We start from the raw sequence: 23,691 nt of genomic DNA, 5'->3' as shown, positions 1-23,691 counted from the left end.
TTACTTCCTCTTAATTTCAAATAATTGAGTCTTTCCGCCAGTATCATGGGGTAGCATGACTACTAATGATAACAATACTAAGCCTTATCTGTTGATTCCAGTTAGAACGTACAATTAGCAAAATAAGATTTGAGATATCAAGTTTTCTCCAGTTATAAATAGAGCAAGTGATTAAACCAAAGTTAGGTGAAGTTTACGCATATTACCTGAGGCAATACTAGTCATATACTCTTTTTTTTTCAGGTCCGCCCTCCAGCCATAGACACTGGAGGGGCAAACATGACTCAAGAATTGCTGAACATGACATCGTCTGTTGAATCCAGTGTGAATACGTTATTAGCAGTGGGAGATACAGGACATGCTACGCAATTGATCAGTGCCCTTGGCTCAATCCTGAATTCGATTGGAGATGGGGATGATGATGCTGCTGCTGATGATGAAGGGAGGGATACCAGATCAGAGGTGGAATATATACATAAATTTCTTATCATTATATTGTATAATTATATAAAACTTATCATTAAAAATGTTCTAGTAGAGAAAGGCGTTCAAATCTACTACATTCTATTATTATATCATTTCTCAAGGTGTTCCACCACGGTGTATTTCAAAATAATTGAGATGTCTTTGGTGTTCCTTCCCCACAATAATTGCCATGATTTTCTTTCTACATTGTTTATTCATTATTCATAGGTGCATGTATAAAAATATACAATGTAAATCTAAGTACAGTTTGAGGGTCAAAAATTATCATAATTGATTATATATTTATTTTCTTTTTATATACTGTGTATATAGATCCGCTCTACTCTTGTTGACTCTATTGCTGCTATACCAGTAGAGACCATGACATCCCTGAAACAAAGTTCTGCTGCCCTTGCTGTCATTACTCAAAACAAGCAAGAAATTTCTACTGACATACAGGTGAATGCAATGAAGAATTTGAACTCAATGATAAATGCAAGGGGGGAATTTCGTAGAGTCAGTCTCACTAAAAGTTGTGCTTAAGTGTGCTCATGTACCTGAAATATTTCATACCTAAATCTCATTGATGATCAGGTGATAGCGCAAGGTCCCATGAGAATAATCTAATGAATGTGGTTATGTGTCATATACATACCAATATGGACCTGGTTTTCTGATATGGTTTTAAAAAATTAATCAATGTGATCTAGCAATTAACCTGCTTTAATGTTTTAGGTCAGATGATATGATTTATTGTCAGCTATTTTCTATCCTGATTTCCTAAATTAACAGGTAAAAGCTGCAAATGCACTGTCTGAAATGACATCCTTTCTGAAAGCTGAATCTGGGTCTCATACTCAAGGTCAAAGTACTATAGAGTCTGCTGGTACCGTTCTAGTTGAAGGGTTGTCAAATATCTTCAGTGCTGCCAAGGAAACTCAAAGTCATATTTCAAACAACACTTCTCCGGGTGGAGCTGAAGATGAGGCAACACCCAATAAGGTGTGTCATTGTCATTTTATCTTGTTATTACTAATGATATTATCATGTTTTTGTCTCGCCTGCATAGCAGAGCGAGACTATAGGCGCCGCTTTTCCGACGGTGGCGGCGGCGTGAACATCAAATCTAAACCGAAGGTTAAGCTTATGAAATGACATCATAACTTAGAAAGTATATGAGCCTAGTTCATGAAACTTACACATAAGGGTAATGAAGTATTACTAAACATCCTGCTTGAGCTTCAGGTCACATGACTAAGGTCAAAGGTCATTTAGGGTCAATGAACTTTGGTCATGTTGGAAGTGTTTGTTGAATAGGCATCATAACTTAGAAAGTTTATGGATCTAGTTCATGAAACAGACATAAGGGTAATCAAGTATAAATAATTGTTTTGCACACATCTTAGATCACATGATCATGGTCAAAGGTCATTTTGGATCAATGGACATATTTTTTATTATCATATGAATGTTTTCTTATGTAAATGATTATTCATTAGCTGTTTTCAAAGTCAGCACTGCTGCTATATCAAATGGCGTAATGCAGGCAAGACTGCCAGAGGCATTCCACTTGCTACTATTTGTGTTACTTTTATCATTTATAATTCATGCACTGGACTTGGTACATCACTGCCTTGTAATTTGTGTACATTGCATCTCATGCTGACCAGGGATGGCAGCTCAAAGTGCTTTGTATCTTTTGGAAAAGGCGCTGTAGAAATATGAACAATTATCATTAATGATAATTTGATTATCATTAATGATAATTTGATTATCATTATTATTATAAGTTTATCATTATCTTGATTAATATGATTATTATCATTACTATCACCATTGTTGTTTTTGCTGATGATATTATTGATAGTAGTAGCCTATATAGTAGCAGTACATATATCATTGATGATAGTGGCAGACCTTATGTATGTATTATTAGTTTTATTGTTGTTGTTATTCGATTGTCAATAAAATAAAGCATTTTAAATGGTCATGAGGCAAATGTTTGTGTACTAATTTCATTACCAACGTGCCCTTTGGATGTTACTTATCTGCATTCTCATGATTGAATTACATGTACATGAGGTGGACTTATTTTTTTTTTTTCGCTTTCAAAATGAAATCTTCTAGAACCTGACTGAAGTTGCCCTATCAGCAATCAATGACATCCAAGATGCAATAGTTGCAGGCAAGATTCCCAGTGAAGAAGCTACCATCATAACATCTCCTACGCTGAGCTTAGCAGTGGGGAGTATCAGCAAGGACAAACTGGCTGAGACAACCTTTGGAGGTTCAGATGATGATGATGGTGATGGTATTGGTAGATTTGAAATGCCATCACAAGAAGGTGTTTTGGATAATACTCTGAGCAACGTTAATGGGACCGTGGTTAGCTTGCAGGCGAGTAGTTAAATCAGCCGTGCTAAATGCATATGTATCTTTCTGTATCTTTCTTGTGATTAAAGAAAATCAAAATATAGCAATTTCACTCCTCAGTGAGTAGGTTTCCGGGCATCCTATCGCAATTTGCTCCACATTTTTTATTACCGCTACACAACATTTCTTTAGTGTAGCTTTTTTTTTTCTTCGTAGGACTGTACAAAAACCCTGACACAATCATGTTAAGTATGGATAGAAAAAATAGGTTATTTTGAATGTATTCTCTCACCATTGCAAAAGAAATGTTGAATATAATGTAAATTTCTTCTCTTACCCCTTCAGTCTAAATTCCCTTTAGTATTCCTTTGTGCTGTCTTCATTAGATATGAAGCTATTGAAAATTAAAAAAGGCTTAAAGGATGACAAAATAATATAAATAATGATTATATAAATGCAATTTCTATTGTGCAGAGTGTGTAAGGACACCAAATGTCATCATTATCCCATTCGTAATGATACACTTTAAATTTGTTAAAAACTTGAGGGAAACTTCTCTCTGATTTTCACGTCCAGTTATATTTTTTTGTATATTTTGTATACCCTGGGTGTATATAACTAAGACTAAAATGGCACAATATAGATCTAGATATTACTGATTGTTATAAATAACAGTATGTAAAAGGATGACAATATATGCACGGAGTGCATACCAAACGGATCTTGTCCCGATATGAAATTATTGCATGAGATAATTTATTTTTAATGGTTTTTAATTTTGCAACATACGATATACAATCCAAAAACCATGAAAAATTATCTTACTGTAATAAATGTACAAATTCAATAAAAATTACCCCGACATATACTCTCATGAATGTTGCTGTTTTCAAATAAAACCAAACATCATCATGTTCATGAAATCATTGGTAAACTATTATGAAATTGCTTTTGAATGCACATATTTCATCATCGTTGCTCCATTGCAGACATCAGCTCTGAGGTGGAACCCATTCAGCTGGGGAACTGGTGGTGATTCCCTGAATTCTAGTATTGTTGGAATACAGTTGAAAGTGGATAACAATGCATTACAAGGTAAAATTAATTGCAAATTGGCTCTCATAGTCTGATGATAAAGGCTAAAATTATTTGCTATAATTAATCTTAAGGGGCTCGTAGCACAAAGCTTAGCAATGATTGTAAAACACTTTTCTACGATTGATTCCATTGACTACAATGTACAATCAATCGTAAAAATCAAGCGTAAGATCAATTGCTAACCTTTGTGTTACGGGACCCTGGTGGGTGTTTCATAAAGCTGTTTGTAGAACATTTATTTAATGATTGATTACATTGAGTATAATGTACAAGCAATCGTAAAAATCAAACGTGCAATTAATCGCTAACCTTTGTATTACGGGGCCCAGTTGTGTATAAAACCATGCGTAACATGACAACATTCTCCAGTCTCCAGTTGCTCTCTTATCTGGACATATTACTGTTTATATATTGAATGTATATTTCATTGAATTAATTGGCTTGCTCTATTTTTAACAAAGGCAGAAAGTATAACAACACTGGCTTTCTTCAAGTTTGTTATAGAAACTGTGTATTTAAAACTGTATGGGTTTGATTTCAGAATTCAAATGGTAGGTCTTTAATTCCGATACGTTTGAATTTATATTATTTTTTGCTAAATCATTTTGTATTTTGTATATTCATACCTATCATAAAGATCAACACCAGTGAAGGAAAAATTAGATATTTTTTATTAGGTGCCCGTGTTCACTAAGGTAGTTTCAATTCTACCATGGTACAAAACCGTGGAGTATGCAGATTTCTCTTGCCCAACAATCATTTTTTGTTTTTGAAATTTTGGTTATTACCATTTTATGGTACAGCATATACATGTATAGTGATATATTGTTAACCTGCAGTCAAAGACTTGTCTGATGACATCAGTGTGTACCTACCAGTAGAAGAACCCTTTGTAGGTGACCCAATGGTTGTCCATATCACCAAGGAGTTCTCTGCATCTTTCTCTGTCAACCAATCATCTCTCCCAGAGGACGGGGCCTTACACCTCAGAGTCGTAGCTGAGAATGAACCCTTAGTAGTCCTTTCAGTCTGCATTACCAATATTACTATCAATGAGACCAGCTGTGTTGGTAATACTACAGTGGTACGTGCCACCAATGAAGATAGTGTTGCGAATTTCATATGGAGCATCTCTGTAGCTGACCTAAAAGGTGAGTTCTTAGACTGTACCAATCACACACAAAAAATGTGTTCTTATCAGTTGTTCCATGACATTATACCAGATTTAAGGCAAAATCTTCAAACATTGCTTTTAGAAAATTACGGTCTCTAGAATCCTTAAATAAATTGAGCAATTACTCCATGACACATCCAGACAGTCTTTATATATTTCATTTTGGGATCAATACTGTGAATTCTCAACTTGATTTAATTGTTAAACCTTAATAAATCAAGCAACTTAACTAATTTTTTTAACAAATCCATGCATGATCTTTAAATGTTATGTTGTAGCCAGAGTCTGAAATCATAGGTAATTGCATTGGCCTACAAAGATCTAACTCATTTGTATGCGTATTACATTGGTCTATACTTGTCCACTATGTACATTGTAACCTGTTCTTGTTTTGATATTCAGTTGCAGATGGTATAAAGATAAGTCTGTATGATGGTATAGATGAACCTCTCTATGAACATGACAACATCACACTGTCTGTTTTCATGCATACATCACAGTGCACTTTTTGGAATGAAGATGAAGAGTCATGGGACAGCACAGGATGTAAGGTATCGTACTGAATTAAATTTCTGTGCATCTTATATTAAGTGGAAAATTCTTGAGATTTTTAAGGATTAGTTCAATCTGTCTCACCTAGAAGTTTTATGTGATTCACATTTCAAACAAAGCCCCTCTGTGACAATTTCAGCTTTGTAATTTTTTAATTTTATTTCTTATTACAAATACAATGTGGTAATTGATCTTGACATTAGAATAGCATTTTTTCTCTATTGTTGCCAGTATTACTAATTTAGGTTACATCATGAAAAAAATACATCAGAATTTCTAACAAATATCTCCAACTGGTCAGCTCTTTAATGCGCACCAATTATCCTCCCTCATACCATTCTCCTGAATGTTCTTAACAGGTCGGTCCTCTCTCTAAGCCCTCCTCAACCCACTGTCTCTGCGATCATCTGACCTTCTTTGGGTCATCACTCTTTGTTCCACCAAACAAGATCAATATCTTCCAGGATGCTAAGTTATTCCTGACCTTTGTGGATAATCCTATCGTGGTCAGCTTTGTGATGTGTATTCTGGCAGGCTTTGTCATAGTGGCGGTATGGGCGAGAAGGAAGGATAATCGAGATGCTGCAAGAGTAAGTGTAGAACACATCGAGAAACAAGTGTGCACTATAACTATATATACCTTACTTTTTCATCAGTGTATCAATATTTGTGTCTCTTATTTGCTTGTATCTTTTTTTTTTACCTTGTATATGTGTTGAATACTAAACTCAAATAAACTCAGCAAATTGCAACTGTACTAGTATATTATTATCATTATATTGTTTAGCTTTTTATATTTTTTTGTTATTGATCAGGCTGCAGTCACTGTGTTGGAAGACAATGACCCGTTCCATCATTACCGTTATGATGTCACCATAGTCACGGGGATGCGCCGCGGATCAGGCACAACAGCAACTGTTACGCTAACTTTGATGGGCAAGAATGGTCGCAGCGATCCACATGTCCTGCATGACAGGTTCTCACCCGTCCTGACCAGAGGATCAACAGATTCGTTCTTGTTGACCACTGCGGAAGGTCTTGGGGAAATTCAATCTTTAAGGCTGTGGCATAACAATGCTGGTACTAGTCCTCACTGGTAGGTGATGATTCATGCAAAGTTGGAAGGGTGTTGGCATACGGTCGGTTGGGTGGTTTGGAAGTCTGTTGCAAGTATTGCTGACAAACTATTTCCTCAGTTTTCACCCAATGCTCATGAGACTCTGCAACCATATTTGTCTTGGAGTGAAGACATGCAAGACATATTTTTTAATGTGCAGGAAAGCACATTTGCATGGTAATGGCACATTGATAATAAATGTGGAAAAGCCATGCTGAGTAATTTCTGCCACAGTTTTGACTTATGCTCGTGAGATTTATTCTGAGGCTTGTTCCACATCAATTTACATCAATGAAAATGTACACAAGTTTTCCTATAAACATTCCAGCTTAAAATTTAAAGAAAGAATCTATTCTTTTTAAAAATAATGTTTTTCATATAGTTATGGGATTTGAGATCATAAGGTTTCAAGAATCATGATCTCAAATCCCAGAACTATATCATTTGGTAACAAGATTTAATCAAATTAAAACCTGCATTTAATTTGATTATATCCCAAAGGTATGTGAGCCATTGCGTAGTCCATGATCTGGAGAGTGACGAGCGCTACTACTTCATCTGCAACGGTTGGATGATGGTTGGAGGTGAAGGGGTTGGTCTTGACAACACCTTCCACATAGCATCATCCAAAGACTTGCACAAGTTTGGACACCTGTTCACTGCCAGGACTGTACGTGATCTGCGTGATGGCCATCTGTGGTTGTCTGTTCTGATGCGTCCAAAGCACAGTAACTTCACCTGTCTGCAGCGAGCATTCTGTTGCCTGTCCCTTCTCATGTGCTCTATGATGACAAGCATCATGTTCTACGGCATCCCCGATGATCCAGCCGATCAGGTCATGGACTTTGGCACTTTTAGAATCACCATCAAAGAGATCATCATCGGCATTGAGAGCTCTCTAATCGCCTTCCCCATCAATCTCCTCATTGTGCAAATCTTCAGACACATCAGGCCAAGTATCAAACTTCGAATAGCTGCTAACAAAGAAAAATACATGGTAAAACTGAAGCCGGAAATTGCCCATTCACTTTCAAGTATTAACTTGACCAAGAAGGAAGATTCGGAAAGGGAGTCTGCTGATGATAAATTGACATTAAAAAGCCTGACAAAATCCGTCCAACATGAAGATAGAGAGGTCTCTTCCCAACAATCACCAGAAAGGACATCTCGTCATTGGGTTGGTGGAGGTGATAGTTCTTCCACATCTTCCAAAGATAACAACCCTGTAAATGCCTCATCTGCTTCTTCTACCACTTCTCTGCCATCATGCATTTCTTTGAATAGTACGCTGTTCCACCAGGAGATGGAGGACTTTGTTCTTCGATCTGTCTCTGCAGTCATGAAAGAATGGGGAAGTGACAAGAGTTCAAAGCGTGTAGAGGTATTTGGACACGGAGGGCTAGAGAAAGTCAATAGAACACGGAGTGAAACTTCTGACGACACAACCACTCAGTCAGTCAAACAAATACCTAATTACATGAAAGAGGGAATTGATACTGAAGAAAATAGCCGTGACTACGAACCTGATCTGATGGGAAAGAAATGTGATGGTTTCACCCATAACTTCTACCTGTACTCGCGGTTGATGGAAATGGTCAAGGATCTATCAGTCATATCTCCAGACAGGTTCTATGACCCTGAGGAACACAAACAAGCTATGAGGGAAGCCCAGACCATCGTCATGACTGCATTGGATATTGAGACACCTCCCATATCACCTGATGAGTCTCTGCTATCAGATTCTGTGGTAGAGGGAAAGATTAAGCTGAAACAGAGAACCAGGGTGAATATATGTATTGATTTGTTTAATAGCTTTTAACAATATTGTTCAGTGTCAAATGTTAAGGATGATTTCTTTAACATCAAAGGCTATTGCCTGATGTATTTCATGTACTATCTGTATGTTGTCCTATATTATTCATGCCATTATAAATTACACCTGTTACTATATTGCTGACATATTGACAAAATTACCATAATTGTTACGTTTTTACCATACATGGAGATAAATCATATGTGACTGAAAAATAATAACCCCAACTTGATTTCAGTCACTCAGAAGCATGGTATTGGGAGACAATTTTAGATTCAAGTAGAAAGAAAAATTTAAGCTGTCACTGCTGAAAAAAGAAAATTTGTGACAAGTGATGAATGTTAATGAAAAACAATTTTTTGCCTTCTTTTCTTTTATACCATTTTTTGCAGGGTCTTCCACATGCATGCGTGTACATTGCATGGTTGTTGGTGTTTGCAACCGTGCTCGCTTCTTCTTACATCACGATGCTTTATGGCCTCAAATATGGCAAACAAACAAGCATCGATTGGTTGATCTCTCTGTTTATAGCTACCTTTCAGAGCATCTTCATCACACAGCCCATCAAGGTTCTGTTCCTTGCCATCTTTGTTTCACTTATCTTCAAGCAGATTGAACCAGAGGAAGACTTCAGTGATGACATTGAGGAACTCCAAGTAGGTAAGCATTACATGGGTGTACCGTAAGAAAAGTATTACTTTACACTACTGAACAGTAATAGATTAGTGTAAAAAACTTCAAAATCTTCAAGATTGACCTAACCTTTGGGTTGTAATTGTCTTGCAAGGCTCTAACTTAGTTTGAATTTAACAACTTAAAAGTATATATTAGATGCCTTGAGGTATTTAAATGTTATCATATACCTCCATTTCCTTTTTTCTCAGTCTTAGGTACACATACTCTCAGCTCCATTGCTTTATTACCTGTACCCAGGTGACGCAGTCATTTTTTGGTACTATATTGATTCTATTCTTGATTTTTTTTTTTACTATATTCAATTCTTGATGATCTTGAACTATTTCCATTGTGCTTTATCATTCAGTTTTCTATATGTTATTATGTATTTATAGTTATTTGAGTAATCTTTTTTTTTCCTTATGGCATGTGTGTGACCTGTCTTACACTATTGCTTGTATGTGTTCTTAATATAAATAAGTTGATTGTGCCAAATAAATGATGATAAGGATAATACTGATAATATGTTTCTATCAATTTCAGATGATGCTACACAGACTCGCAGGGCACTTCAGAAACGAAGGAACACCATCGCCCATTACCATCCCCCAGCTACCTCTACCATAAACTCCCACCTGAAGAACAAGCAACTGCAGGCTCGCATGTATTCCCTGCTGTGGCAGATTGCTGGTTTCTTATGTTTCTTCTATCTGCTCATCACTATCACATACAGTCAGAGAGACAGGCAGGCGTACTGGATGACCAGGGGTATGAAGGGACTCTTCTTCTATCACAAGAATAAGGACTACGCATTGGTGAGTCTAATTTTACTAGAAAGTATTTTGTTACATTCACCATGTATGATCAGCTTGCTTATAACTTGATTTTGTTTTTTCTTTTATTTGGTTATATTGTTTAAGGGTTGTCTTTGAAAACTTTTGTAGCCTTGGGAAATTATATACAGTATGACTGTAGAACAGTCTTTGAAAACCATCTATACATGATTGTTTTATCGTTTTTTTTTTAACTGATAATTGATTCATGCATTCAGAAATAAGGCTTACTTGCTATGACATGGTTTGTCAACTTTGTTGAGAATTGGTAGGTGCAGAAGTAAACATTAGCTATTATTGTGTAATATTTTAACCTAGAGTTTTCAATCATGACATTATTTGTATAGAAATCTTAATCTACTCATTTAATCTTAAAAGATTAAATGACATGGGCAACTTCATTCAAATATTGATGAGCTTTACAAGTTGTTGGTGATTAAAGATGTATAAAATGAAAGGAATTAAAAACCCACTTGATTCCTTAAAAGTTTTTGAATTATATTTTAAAGATGAATGACTTCCGTAGTTTCCTGAAGTGGGCTAACTCAACACTCCTGCCTGGTCTTCTTAGTGAGGATAGATGGGGAGCCGAGAAGCAATCCACCTTGATTGGTGGGGGTCTGAGACTAAGGCAAATCAGGGTTAAACCAAGTAAGTCATGTAGTAAGAGTCTTCATCTCATTTAAGACAGATAAAGAAGTGAAGTGATAGAAAAAGTGAATTTCTGGAACATGCTTTCAATCAAAACTTTCTGACTGATTGAATGATGATCTACAGTACAAAATTAGTGCCTTATATCATTAAAATGCAAACTTTAGAAATGTTCACTTCACACTGCGTCCTCACTTTCTGTTTCACTTTCTTTCTTTTTACATTGAAGGTTCCTGTAAAACTCACCCTTTTTTCGTAGACCTGATCAATGACTGCCGAGCCCCTTTTACTTCGGATTCAGCGGACAGGGAATTATACAATGCATCTTGGAGTCAGCCCATGGTTAACACATCTGCCTTCTTGAACTCATCCCAGACAGTGGAAGAGTGGAGTCTTTCCAACTACTCTCCCTGGCACTTCTACCCAGACAGATCTACAGGAATGTGGGGCCACACGATGGTCCTTCCAAACAGTGGCTACATCTGGGTACTGGGCACCGACTACGAAGAGGCTGTGAATTCCTTGGCAGATATGGTGAAATCCCGGTGGTTGGATGCCCGCACCAGAGCGCTCTTTGCAGAGTGGACAGCATACAATGCAAACACCAATCTTTTCTGTGTAGTTACATTCCTCATGGAGACCCCTGCATCTGGTGGAATGCTGAAGCTCCCCGAGGTACAAGCAGTTAGGCTGCATCGTTACGCTGCAAACTATAAACTCTTTGTCATCATCTGTGAAATCCTCTTTGTTTTGGCCCTCTTCTTTGTCATGTATCGAGAGTACCTCAGGTACAAGCCCATCGGTATCAGAAAGTACCTCAGTGACAAATGGAACTTGTTGGAAATTGCCATCATTGTCAACTGCTATGTATCTGCAGGATTATACACCTACCGCTACATTATCACCAAGCAGCTCTTTCAGCAAATGAGAGATGAATCAGTTCGCTTTGTGAGTTTCCGTTCTGCAGCTAGCAGTGACAATGCTCTAGGATATAGCTTTGCAGTTATCATCATCCTCAGCTGTGTCAAGTTTCTATATCTCTTGCGACTCAATCCTCGCATGTATCTTCTCACTGCTGTCATGTCTGACTGCTACCATGAAGTCACAGCATTCAGCTTTCTGCTCTTTGTCCTAGTACTTAGCTTTGCCTTTTCCATGTCCATCACCTTTGGTAGCCTTCCTGACTATCGTGATATCACCAAATCAGCAATCACTCTCTTCACCACACTTCCAGGTAACTTTGTCTATGATGACTTGATGTCTGTTCATCGAACGATTGGTCCGCTTACTCTTCTGATATTCCAGTACTGGGGCTGTTATTTGTTTTTAGATCTCTTGATAGCTGCCCTTAATGAAAGCATGGTGACCATCAGGAGAAATCCTCCTCCACCTTCAGGGAACAGAATGATAGGTCTTCTGCTTTTGTCAAAGATATTCTCTTTGCTGGGTATCCCAGAAAGGTTTCACTTAGGACTGGATTAGAAAAATGTAAAGCAAGCAACTGCAGTAATTTATGTTCATTTGTGATAAAACTTAGATATCATGTTGTGCTGTTATTATGTATGTTATTAATCTCAATAAATATCTTTTGAAGATTTTTAATAATGAAATTGACAATGATTTCTTATTCTCTAATGATCAGAATTACATTTTCTAGACACAGTTTTCAGAAAAAATTGTCAATTAATTGCTAGTTGTCAAACAACTTTTGTAATAGAATTACAAACATAATCTATTTTATTGTTTTTATTTTATTGTTTACTAGTTTCAGTAAGATTTAATAAATCTTTATTACAAATTAAGAATTTTGTTGTCCCTTGCAGATACAATTTGTTCTTATTCTTATATTTTTGCATCTGCCGGCTGAAGCTTGCTGGATGTATTATTTATAAACTTCCTTCTACCAAAGGCGATGCAATAAACACTATTATTTTCATGGGTTCTTCTTATGTCTGTCTGCCTTTCCCATTTCCAATCTTGCAAGAACTATACTATAAAAAAAAACAGTTTACTGGGTTAACTTCACAATAAATTCACGTTTGCATAGAGAAGGGACAATTTTCTGATTAACTTTGAGGATAAAGAGGTCAAAGGTAACTGTATACCTGGTTCTCACAATGATTAAAGAAACTTTTAATGGGTCAACATCTAACTAAGATCATAAATGCATACGAGGCAGGTGATGATCTGAATAGTGTTGGAGGTATAGAAGTGTCAAAAGGACAGTTACTCACATCTTACACAATGCAAAACTATATTATGGACTTTAACACAAGCCTCGTAACATCAGTCGCCCTAAACTGTACCATTGGATGGATCAAATCCATGCATACTTATGGATATCAAATTATGAAGAGATTTTAATGACGTGGTTATCTTGAAATAGCCATGCTATAAATTTCAATTGTGTTGTCAAAAATTAACCACAATAGAACGTCTGTCTTCTTGCCCATTTACTCTGTAAAGCTCGTCTTCTGCTTGAAAATTATGGGGTAATATACTCATAATGATATTTGGTACTTATTGTTCATGTCAGTCATATGTGACACTCCTGGCACTTCACAATTATTACCTCAGCTGTAGCATAGCTACCAATAATAAAAAGACTTCTTATTTATGAACAGAAGCTGGTAAAATTCTAAGAATTCAAAACGTAATCCAATCATATGGTAATAAATGTGTGAAGGTAGAAAATAAGTTAGTTTTTTGTCTCGCCTGCATAGCAGAGCGAGACTATAGGCGCCGCTTTTCCGTTGGCGACGGCGGCGGCGTCGTCAACATTGAAATCTTAACCAAGGTTAAGTTTTTTAAATGTCATCATAACTTAAAAAGTATATGGACCTAGTTCATGAAACTTGGACATAAAGGTAATCAAGTATTACTGAACATTCTACCGAGTTTCAGGTCACATGATTAAGGTCAAAGGTCATTTAGGGTCAATGAACTTAGACCATGTTGGGGGGAATCAATATCAAAATCTTAACCAAGATTAAGTTTTTGAAATGTCGTCATAACTTCGAAAGTGTATAGACATAGCTCATTAAACTTGGACATAAGGGTGATAGTATATCAGTGAAGATCCTGCCTAAGTTTCGGGTCACATGACTAAGGTCAAAGGTCACTTAGGGTCAACGAACTTTGACCATGTTGGGGGTATTTGTGGAATCGTCATCATAACTTTAAAATTGTATGGATCTAGTTCATGAAACTTTGAAAAAAGAGCAATCAAGTATCCTTGAACATCATGAAATTTTATGGATCTAGTTGATGAAACTTAGACATAAGAGCAATTATGTATCCCTGAACATCCTGTGCGATTTTCAGGTCACATGACCAAGGTCAAATGCCATTTAGGGTCAACAAACTTTGATAATGTTGGGGTAAATTGAGGAATTGTCATCATAACTTTAAAATTTTATGGATCTAGTTCATGAAACTTGGAAAAAAGAGCAATCAAGTATCCTTGAACATCCTGTGCTAGTTTCAGGTCATATGACCAAGGTCAAAGGTCATTAAGGGTCAACAAACTTTGGTAATGTTGGGGATATTTGTGGAATTGTCATCATAACTATAAAAGTCTATGGATCTAGTTCATGAAACATCGACATAAGGGTAATCAAGTATGAATGGTTGTTTTGCACATGTCTTAGGTCACGTGATCATGGTCAACGGTCATTTTGGGTCAATGGACATAATATCTTATTATCATGTTAGTGTTTTCTTCTTTGAATAATTATTCATTAGCTGTTTTCAAAGGAAGCACTTCTGCTATATCGAATCGCGTAATGCAGGCGAGACTGCCAGAGGCGTTCCACTTGTTTTTTTTGGTTTTTTTAATATTGCAAACAGGCAATTCGGTAAGAAGATAATTACAATCACTGGAGACAATTATCCCTTATCTTGTGTATTGAATAAATAGGATCAGTGATTGTCTTCTCTCTGTGGTTATCTAAATTATAAAGTAAACTAAATAACATAATGGGTTTTTTTTATCAAAGTAAAACATCATTCCGAGAAGAAATTTTGAAAAAAAGAGATATACTTTTAGTCTTTTGTGTATTAAACAAATGGAGCTGTCCATGCCCCTCTATCACAATGACAGGCTGGAAGTGACTAAAACTTTGAACACTATTTCAAATGACACCCATTGTATGGATTGTGCCTTTCATATTGATAATCAGTTTTTGTTTTAAATTGTGACAAGAATTATTTAATGTATAATGTGTTTTATTTGAAAGTGTTATATGTACATTTTGTGCTGCTGAGCAGAATGAGTTCCAAATCTTATTACACTGTATGTTGTTTCATGAAAACTTAGGTCAGTTGGGATTTTCATATCATTTGCATTTAGTTAGAAAACAATTATTCTGAATTTCATCAGAAAAAAAACTAAAGAAAAACTATAATGTTTGAAGTTTTTTTCACTGGTATCTTAAAAGTAACTGCATTACAGGAACTGATTCAAGCAGCATTTTTTAATACAAATCTATCTCTTGTCTCTTTCAAAATTTGTTACATTTTCCCTAGGGGTGGGAGGGGGGCACTGATGGAAAGTACATATGTTCTGGGAAGCATTTTTTTTTCAACATTTGTTATCTGACTTGTCAAATCTGACAAGTTAACTTCCATGGTTTTGATTGGCCGAGAGGCACAGCTTTCTGACTGTTACTATGGTAATTGTTGGATAAAACAATCTGGCAAGTCCTTTCATGAAATCCCCAGTGTCACATTTATGTTGACATAAACGGGGTAAGTAATAAAATGATTTATTCACTACATTTTCTGGAAATAATCATTAATACAAAGAGCTTGCAAGTTGTTTTTTTTGTTCCATACTTTCTATCTTTCTATTAAATGCACTTGTTCAGATTCAAAGGTAATTACTAATAGTTGCTTTATTGTTTTTCTTGAGAATACAAAATCATGATGGGGGAGGCTTGTCGCCGAGATCTTTAGAAACGTATTTAGGTTGGGGTCCGATGTGCGGAGACCTAAGCAAATGAAAGCATTATCTTTTGCATGGAGATTTCTTAGCATATAGTCATCAATTATTACAAATGATTGTGAAGGTTTGTGCTTTGTAATATTGTCTGACATCCAAACAATTTATGAGGTATTGCTTGAAATCGCTGTCTTGTCCGGACAAAGGACCAGTCTGGATTTAGAACATCCAGGTATACTTCACACAAATTGTTTTAAGATACACAATTGTGGTTAATCAAAATTAAGAAAATAAGAGAAAACCAGAATATCATTCACAGTAGTAAGAAATCCAGATAAATTGTAACTCTGAATCTGCTAGTCTTACCATGATATTATTCTAAGATCTGAATACTTAGTGTATTCTAACTAAAAGGTAGGAAACTGCGTGATGAGAAAGAAATTAAACTTTGCAGATTTTTTTTTTTGGTATAATCCTTAGCCCTGTAGTAAAGTTCAAAAGTCTGCATGTCAGTTACATTACCCTGCATGGAAGTTTGAAAATGGCAAGTTAAAGATAAAATGATTTACAATTGGATATTGTTTGTAGAGACTTTCCATAATGTAAGATCATTAAAAAAAAAAACAATTTTAATGGATGATACACATTGATCTACCAGGGTTGTGAGAGTTCAGATTGTTAGCTGATTTCAGATTTTTTGTCCTGATTTTCAGCTTATTTTGGGTTTTCCTCTGTACAAAAAGTATGCGAGCTTTTTCTATTTCAGACTTTTTAAACACACTTCAGCTTTTTCAGATATTTTTTTTTGTGACCACTTGTCACACCCTTGTGTATATGTACAGTCTATGCACTTAAAATACTAGCTTGAAAGGTTGTGCATCTTGAAAAAAAAAACAGTTTAAAGAAGTTTCACTTGATATTTCACAATATTTCATTACATTAATATCTCTGTAGGACGTCATTCTTTTAAAGAAGTAGGGTCATATCATGGATATTGCGATCCCAAACAACTGCAGAGCTAGGCCCAAAGAGGGGGAATAGATAAAAGTGTGTGACTTTGGCCCTGTAACATTGTAAATATTAAGCATATCGATTTATGTCACACTGGCCCCCTGGCGTGACAATTTAAAAGGATTTGGAACATAAATTTTGGTAGAAGGCAGATTAAGGGGGAGGGGGCACACAAATCCTGCTTGACTTTCAGGTCACATTACCAAGGTAAAGGTCATTTAGGGTCAATGAACTTTGGCCATATGTTGGGGGTATTTGTTGAATTACCATCGTAACTTTGACAGTTTATGGATCTAGTTCATAAAACTTTGACATAAGAGTAATCGAGTATCACTGAACATCCTGTACAAGTTTCAGGTCACATGACTAAGGTCAAAGGTCATTTAGCGTCAATGAAATTTGGCCATGTTGGGGTATTTGCTGAATGCAGCCGAGACTGCCAGAGGCGCTCCACTTGTTTTAAATTTCAGTCATTTTTTGCAAAGGGCTCAAATGCAGTTTTTTTCTCTCATATAAATCACGTAACTGTAAATTGATTGGGTGTGCAGACATGGGACACCATAATTGTTTGATCAATATCAAAATGGCAGGGGGCTGTGGTTTTTTTTTAAAACACATTTTTTGCTTTCATTTGGAAGAAATTTTGGGCACACATACTCTTTAGAATGATAGAAACCCTATGTGGGATGCTGATGAATTTAATGCTTAATCATTTACAATATTCTGCTGCTCGATCTTCAAAACATGCAATGTTTTTTTAAAAGATAGACAAATTTGCATGATCTATTATTGTCCACAGATATAACAATGAGATCTATATGTCATGGGCGCGACACCATGATTTGGTAGGGGGACGGGGCAACTCAGACAATCTTATATAACTTGAGCTTGAAACCAATCTATATTTTCAAGGGTAACTTCAGATGCGTAGTGAGGGGGCGATGGGGACGGTTGCCCCCCCCCCAAAAAAAAAAAAAAAAAAAAAAACCTAAAATGAAAAAAGGGGGAAGGATATAAAAAGAAAAAAGTGAAGCGGGAAGAAAAGGGAAGGAAGGGTACAGCTTTATGGGGTTTTTGTAATTGAAAATGGTAAATGGCTTTAAATGTCTACCATATAATTTTATCACAGATTAGGAAAATTCTCATTTAAACTATCAACACCAATAGGTGGTTTCAAACCGCCTCGATCATAAAAATCCCCGTTAAATTACCAGAACTTTTTTAGGCTGAAAAATACCCATTAAAGTTGAATTAAGAAGACGATTCCAAATATTGAGATATTTACATTAATAGCAACCTTACAACCCCCCAAACACTAATAGGTGATTCGACCCCCCATTTTCTTTTTTCAAAATAGTGAATTTGAACGATTTATCCCTACCCATTTTCCCTGAGTTCGCTCCTGCAATAGTGGGTTTTCGCCCAGCGTCGTACGACGCTATCTACGACGTAGAACGATCTCTTTGTTCGTGCGTCCGTCGCGCTCAACTCTCGCTTGTAAGCAGTTTCGCAAATCGCTGAACGCGGCCGGATCGACCGGCTGGCATGGTTGGCATGTAATGTTGACACGCCAACATGTGCATTGTATATGTTCCTACTATGTGCACACAACTGGCAGTGCCATGTGTCTTGCAGTCGCGTCGTCGACCGAGCCATGCAACGGCTTTTCAATCATATTTCAATAATCATACTCGTTTAAACTTCTACTGTAACATTTTGAAATTATACTTAGCTTGATTTTAGTATAATTGAAATGGTACTCACCGAAAAACTCGCATTCGAGTCCATGTTTTGAAGCTTTCAGCTATCAGTGTAGTCAGAGTAGAGTACAACATGTGCATGCACGCGATGGGCGAATGTGTTTACATCGATCGGCTCAGCTTGCTCGCTCTACAAGCGATCTGATTGGCTGTTGACGGCTGTTGACAAATCCTACGTTCTAATGCGGACGCCCGCTAATTTGCGGAAGAACCGTCCGTGATTTGAGCTCAAGAACGCTCGGGCCTCTGTTTCCATGAAAGTTGGCGATTTTTGCACACGTACGTTCTACGTCGTACGACGCTGGGCGAAAACCCACTATTGCCTACCGAGACGGGTGTTCTTTGAGTGTGACGTCACCGGGGGGTATTCGGTCCCGGTGTAGTAAACAAGGCAGTGCCGTTTTGTGTGCTATGCACGTACTCCTTCATATGGAATAACTGCAGTTGAAGTTGTATCTGCGAGCCATAGAACTTGCAAAGAGGAAATGATTAAAATATTTGTGGCAGTACTGTGGTAATGCGATTGTTACGTATCCTATTGTTACGTAACATCGCTGGTTGCAGAGTTGTGCGCCTTTTTGCATCAACACGCAACGCGTTGTTAGATGCGTTGCGATGCAACACATTTTCTTTTCAACCTTGTTTAGTCAGAGAAACAGATTTCCTCTCGAGAGCAGACCTGTGTAACTTTATTTTCTTGTGCTGATCAACATGATCAACGACCATATTTAGCATCTGAATATATAAATTGTTATGTTGGAATGTTTTACAACGGCTTATTGGTGAGTAGTACAAGTGCTATTGAATTAATGAAATCAATATTTTATATGAATGTGAAATTGTGTGGTTAATTTATTAATTCCTTTTAATTTGCTAATAATTAAAAGAATGTGAACTGTGGTTGAAGATAATAGTAGATACGCATGATTGAGATACATGAATGACGGTATATGATAATAAGAAATGACGTTTATTTCTTATTTGTATTTATCAATGTTTAATATTGAATACTTGATTGTAAATTGTATTTTTTACACTGTTATTACAGACTGCTTGCTTATCGTCACCAATAGATAAGACTTTATAGTTCCAGATTGTTTCAGGAATCACTAAATTCTCGGTGAGTTGGTAATTAATGGTTTACATGACATATGATAATTATCTGCATGTTAAGTTACATAATAATAATAAAAGATGAATTTGTAAAGACTCTGTTGAAATGATGTCTTACTATTTGACTTAACCATATTGTTTTAGACTTTGTTTTGATATATTTTGTGAAAGGTATTTGACAAGATATTATTGCATAATGCCAATTGATATTTCTTTAAATGATTGTATGATTTAGAAAATGTCAGCTAGTGTTATATTCTCTCCATATATAATATTCAAATTTATATGATATTGAATGTGAGTATTATGATGTTTATTTTGTATGGATTATTGTATTCATTATTGATAACATATATATTACCAAATGTGTTATTATATAATTGCTCTTATTTTTTATTTACCTCTCTCTGTAGGGGCTGTTTTTGATGTGACTAATAAATGTTTTTGAACCAAGACCTACAATTCACGTTTCGTCTGTTTGAGCCCTCAACAAATGGTGTCAGAAGTGGGATGCTGAAGATGACCTCGTCGGACATCACCGAACGAAACTGAAGTGAGTGGATGCAGGGAAAACAGCCCCGGACCCGGAATAACAGCTTCATATAACCAGGTTTCAATTCAGAGAGACAGTTCAGATGGTGAAATTTTGAATGTAAATTGAGATTTATTAAGACTATCTATTCATTATAATAATAGTATTTTAATGATTGTAGATGTACTGTCCATGAGATATATATTGATTATTGAAGCTTATATGGTATTAACGTGGAATTAAGGATTATCAGTATAATTTAGCACTTGTTACTTTTGGGTATCACTTGTGAATTATGTCTCAAGGTGAAGGAGATATGAATAGTAGAAACATGGAAGTAATGGCACAAGTTTTCAAAAAAGCTTTGGGACTTGGTGGTATCCTTCCCCCTGGAAAATTATCAAAGTTTAGAGGGAGTCCACAAAGAAGTGGTGAACCATCTCTTGGCGAATGGTTGGAAGAGTTTGATGACGCGACTAGCGGTATGGGTCTCAACGAATCAGAGAAGACTAAAGTGTTCTTGGACCATCTAGTCGGGGCGGCAAAAGATGAAATTATGTGCTTGCCGGAAAGCTCGAAAGGGAAGCTGAAGGAAATGAAAGACGCATTGCGATTGTGTTTCGGTCAGAATCAAAGTTCGCATTCTTTGAGTAGTATCTTTTTTAGCCGCACACAGCAGGAAGACGAAACACTTGCAGACTTCAGTCGCGCTCTCAAGAAACTGTATGGTCGGATGGAGAACGCAGCTGTATCTCAAGAAGAATCAGAAGCACTCAAAAAGTTGAAGGACAAGTCACTTTGTGAGCAGTTTACACAAGGAGCAAGAGAAGTCTGGGTAAAAAGAGAACTTCGAAGAATCTTCCTCTCTAAAGAAAAGGAGAATTTCGAAGAAATGAGGAAGGAAGCTCTGTTACTCTTTCAGGATGCAACTGAACCAGCGAGGAGAGCTCGTGTGAGAGAAGCGATAGTCGAGGAATACGCAGTTCAAACCTCAACTCCAAAACTGAACGATGTTCTTGATCAACAGAAACTTCTCATCCAAGAAATAACCTACATGAGAGAAGAGATGTCTGGTCTTCGTACCATAGTGAAAGATTTGAAGTCCCCGAATAGATCACGACGCAAGCCATTTTCTGAGATTGTCTGCTACAGATGCAAACAGAAGGGGCACTACAAGAGTTCCTGTCCTCAGACCTCCACCACTAGCTATGAATTGTCCCAGACCAGGCCAACTACGGCGGAAAACTAGATTGCTCTGTTGTTGCGGGCAAAACTGCAGAGACTGACACCACCATGCCCAAGGCTGAGATGAATAGAGTACATATCGATAAAGGGAACATTGACTGTAGTCAAGAGAGATGCGGTTCGAAATCTTTACAGGAATTGTTGATTTCTCCGAGCCCAAGTGTAGAAGCGGAGATAGGAAATGTAAAGATAGGATGCATATTGGATACAGGTGCAGAAGCTTCCCTTATTCCAAGCCAGATATACCATTCGAAGTTAGAAGCATTAGGTCCCATTGGAGAGTTTGGCGTCAATATTGCCGGTGTGGGAGGAAGTGGACCTTCAGTGGAAGGATATGTTAAAGCTTCAGTGAAATTTGGAAATCATCATGCCATGGTTGGATTTCTTGTGGTGCAGCAGGAATTGATACCTGGGACAAGACAAGAAAAGTTTCCTATTCTATTAGGATGTAATGCCCTACGTGAACTTCTTCATAAAGAACTCGGAACTGACGATCTAGATTTAATATTGGAAAGTATGAAGCTTTCTCCGAAAGACATGAAAGGTCAGGAAATTAATCGGAGTGAGTCCATCAAGCGGAATGTCATCACAGATGCAGTGCTAGAGGTGATTCCACCTAAATCAATCAAACCTATACGATGCACATTTGACAGTGAAGTACAGGATGCGGAAGGAATGTGGTTGATAGAATCAACGGTGCAAGATGAAAGCCATCCTTGTCAGGTCATTGAAGGGTGCGTACCCGGAAAAGGAATGCTTAACATACTTGTTGTCAATGATGCTGAACATGAAATTGTTTTGCAACCGAACTCTTCTTTGACTTCCGCTGTCCAGCTAGAGACCCAAGAAGAAGTCATCACTCGCACGAACGAAGAAACAATAGAAGTGAATGTTTCTGAAGTTTTTATCGAATGTCTTACGAGTGAGACGACACGAACAGAACTATCAGAAAATACTGAAGTCGGCGGCAATGTAAAGGAACCAACTTGTGGAAACACGTACACCTTTCGTGATGGTAGTACCGTTGACTTACCAGATGGGGTATCACTAGATTCGTTGAGTTACGAAGAAGCATGCATAGTTGCGAAAATGTTGCATGACAATAAAAGTGCCTTTTCATCTGATGACTTTGATCTCGGATATTGCGATCTCATTCCACATGAGATAAAGTTAACTAGTGAAAAGAACATCCGACTACCATACAGGAGAATCCACCCTCACCAGATGGAAGAAGTCAAGACCCTACTCCAAGACTTATTAGATAGAAAGGTCATCCGTCCTTCATCTAGCCCCTACGCCAGTCCAGTAGTGCTTGTAAGGAAAAAGACAGGTGCACTAAGACTTTGCATTGACTACAGACAGTTAAACGCCATCACGATTAAGGATTCTTTTCCTCTTCCGAAGATCGAAGATAGTCTAGAAACCATGGCAGGAGCGAAGTATTTCACGTCTCTCGACTTATCTCATGGATATTTTCAACTAGCTATGCATGAGAAATCCATTCCTCTGACGGCTTTCCGAGTCCCCTGGGGACTATATGAATGTGTGCGTCTCCCACAAGGACTCTGCAATAGTCCAGGAACATTCCAGCGCGTTATGGAACAGATCTTCGGAGACATGAACCTTCAGAAGTTGATCCTGTATCTGGATGATGTCTTGATCTTTTCAAAGACGTTGGAAGAACACATTGCTACGTTGAATGAAGTGTTCCAACGCTTGACAACATGCGGACTCAAACTGAAAGGAAAGAAGTGTAAACTTTTCCAAACAGAGGTTGAACATCTTGGCCACATTGTAAATGCGGATGGAATTACAGTCAATCCTGACAAGGTTGCACGGATTCAAAACTGGCCAATTCCAAAGTCAAGCAGCGAACTGAGTTCATTTCTTGGACTTGCCTCGTATTACAGAAGGTTCGTGCCAGATTTTGCTAAGATAGCAGCACCTCTGCATCAACTTGGGAGAAAGAAGACACCCCGTGACAAAGGGCAAAAGAAGCAAGGTAATGCCCTAACTGAAGACTCACGTGCTGATCAATTCCAGTGGACAGATGAAGCTCAAGACTCTTTCCAAGCCTTAAAGGATTTGTTGTCATCTCCACCTGTACTCGCGTATCCGAAATTCAATCAGGAATTCTTCGTAGAAGTAGATGCATCACTCAAAGGACTCGGAGCATGTCTTTTGCAAGCTGATGAAGAAGGTAAACTTCACCCTATTGTATATGCAAGCCGAGGACTTCGTGGAGCGGAACGCAGATATCCCGATTTCTCAAGTTTCAAAATCGAACTACTAGCCTTGAAATGGGCAGTAACTGAGAAGTTTAAAGGATACCTCCAG

The 23,691-nt window shown here is 37.2% G+C and overlaps 2 protein-coding genes across 2 annotated transcripts in view; both read left to right on the top strand.

Moving 5' to 3' along the window:
• Positions 1-12,233, top strand: part of LOC129277971 (polycystin-1-like protein 2) — a 34,159-nt gene extending 21,926 nt beyond the window's left edge. The window contains exons 14-27 of the mRNA XM_064095685.1: positions 244-462; positions 799-924; positions 1,258-1,467; positions 2,593-2,869; positions 3,835-3,933; positions 4,776-5,087; positions 5,513-5,661; positions 6,022-6,252; positions 6,478-6,758; positions 7,281-8,562; positions 8,985-9,252; positions 9,811-10,082; positions 10,610-10,751; positions 10,981-12,233. Coding sequence (XP_063951755.1) covers positions 244-462; positions 799-924; positions 1,258-1,467; positions 2,593-2,869; positions 3,835-3,933; positions 4,776-5,087; positions 5,513-5,661; positions 6,022-6,252; positions 6,478-6,758; positions 7,281-8,562; positions 8,985-9,252; positions 9,811-10,082; positions 10,610-10,751; positions 10,981-12,233 — 5,121 coding nt within the window. The remainder of the gene's footprint in view (positions 1-243; positions 463-798; positions 925-1,257; positions 1,468-2,592; positions 2,870-3,834; positions 3,934-4,775; positions 5,088-5,512; positions 5,662-6,021; positions 6,253-6,477; positions 6,759-7,280; positions 8,563-8,984; positions 9,253-9,810; positions 10,083-10,609; positions 10,752-10,980) is intronic.
• A 6,745-nt stretch (positions 12,234-18,978) lies between these two features.
• On the top strand, positions 18,979-21,436 carry LOC129260650 (uncharacterized). The gene is made up of 4 exons (XM_064095861.1): positions 18,979-19,009; positions 19,070-19,246; positions 19,513-19,584; positions 19,991-21,436. The coding sequence occupies exon 4, from the start codon at positions 20,405-20,407 to the stop codon at positions 21,356-21,358; it is 954 nt and encodes a 317-aa protein (XP_063951931.1). The 5' UTR covers positions 18,979-19,009; positions 19,070-19,246; positions 19,513-19,584; positions 19,991-20,404; the 3' UTR covers positions 21,359-21,436.
• The last annotated feature ends 2,255 nt before the right edge of the window (positions 21,437-23,691 follow it).

This window comes from Lytechinus pictus, chromosome 2 (assembly GCF_037042905.1).
Source record: "Lytechinus pictus isolate F3 Inbred chromosome 2, Lp3.0, whole genome shotgun sequence".
Taxonomy (NCBI): Eukaryota; Metazoa; Echinodermata; class Echinoidea; order Temnopleuroida; family Toxopneustidae; genus Lytechinus; species Lytechinus pictus.
This window is presented reverse-complemented; position numbering and strand designations above follow the sequence as displayed.

Coding starts and splice junctions, on each gene's coding strand:
- LOC129260650 (XM_064095861.1), top strand. CDS start 20,405: ATGTCTCAAGGTGAAGGAGATATGAATAGTAGAAACATGGAAGTAATG.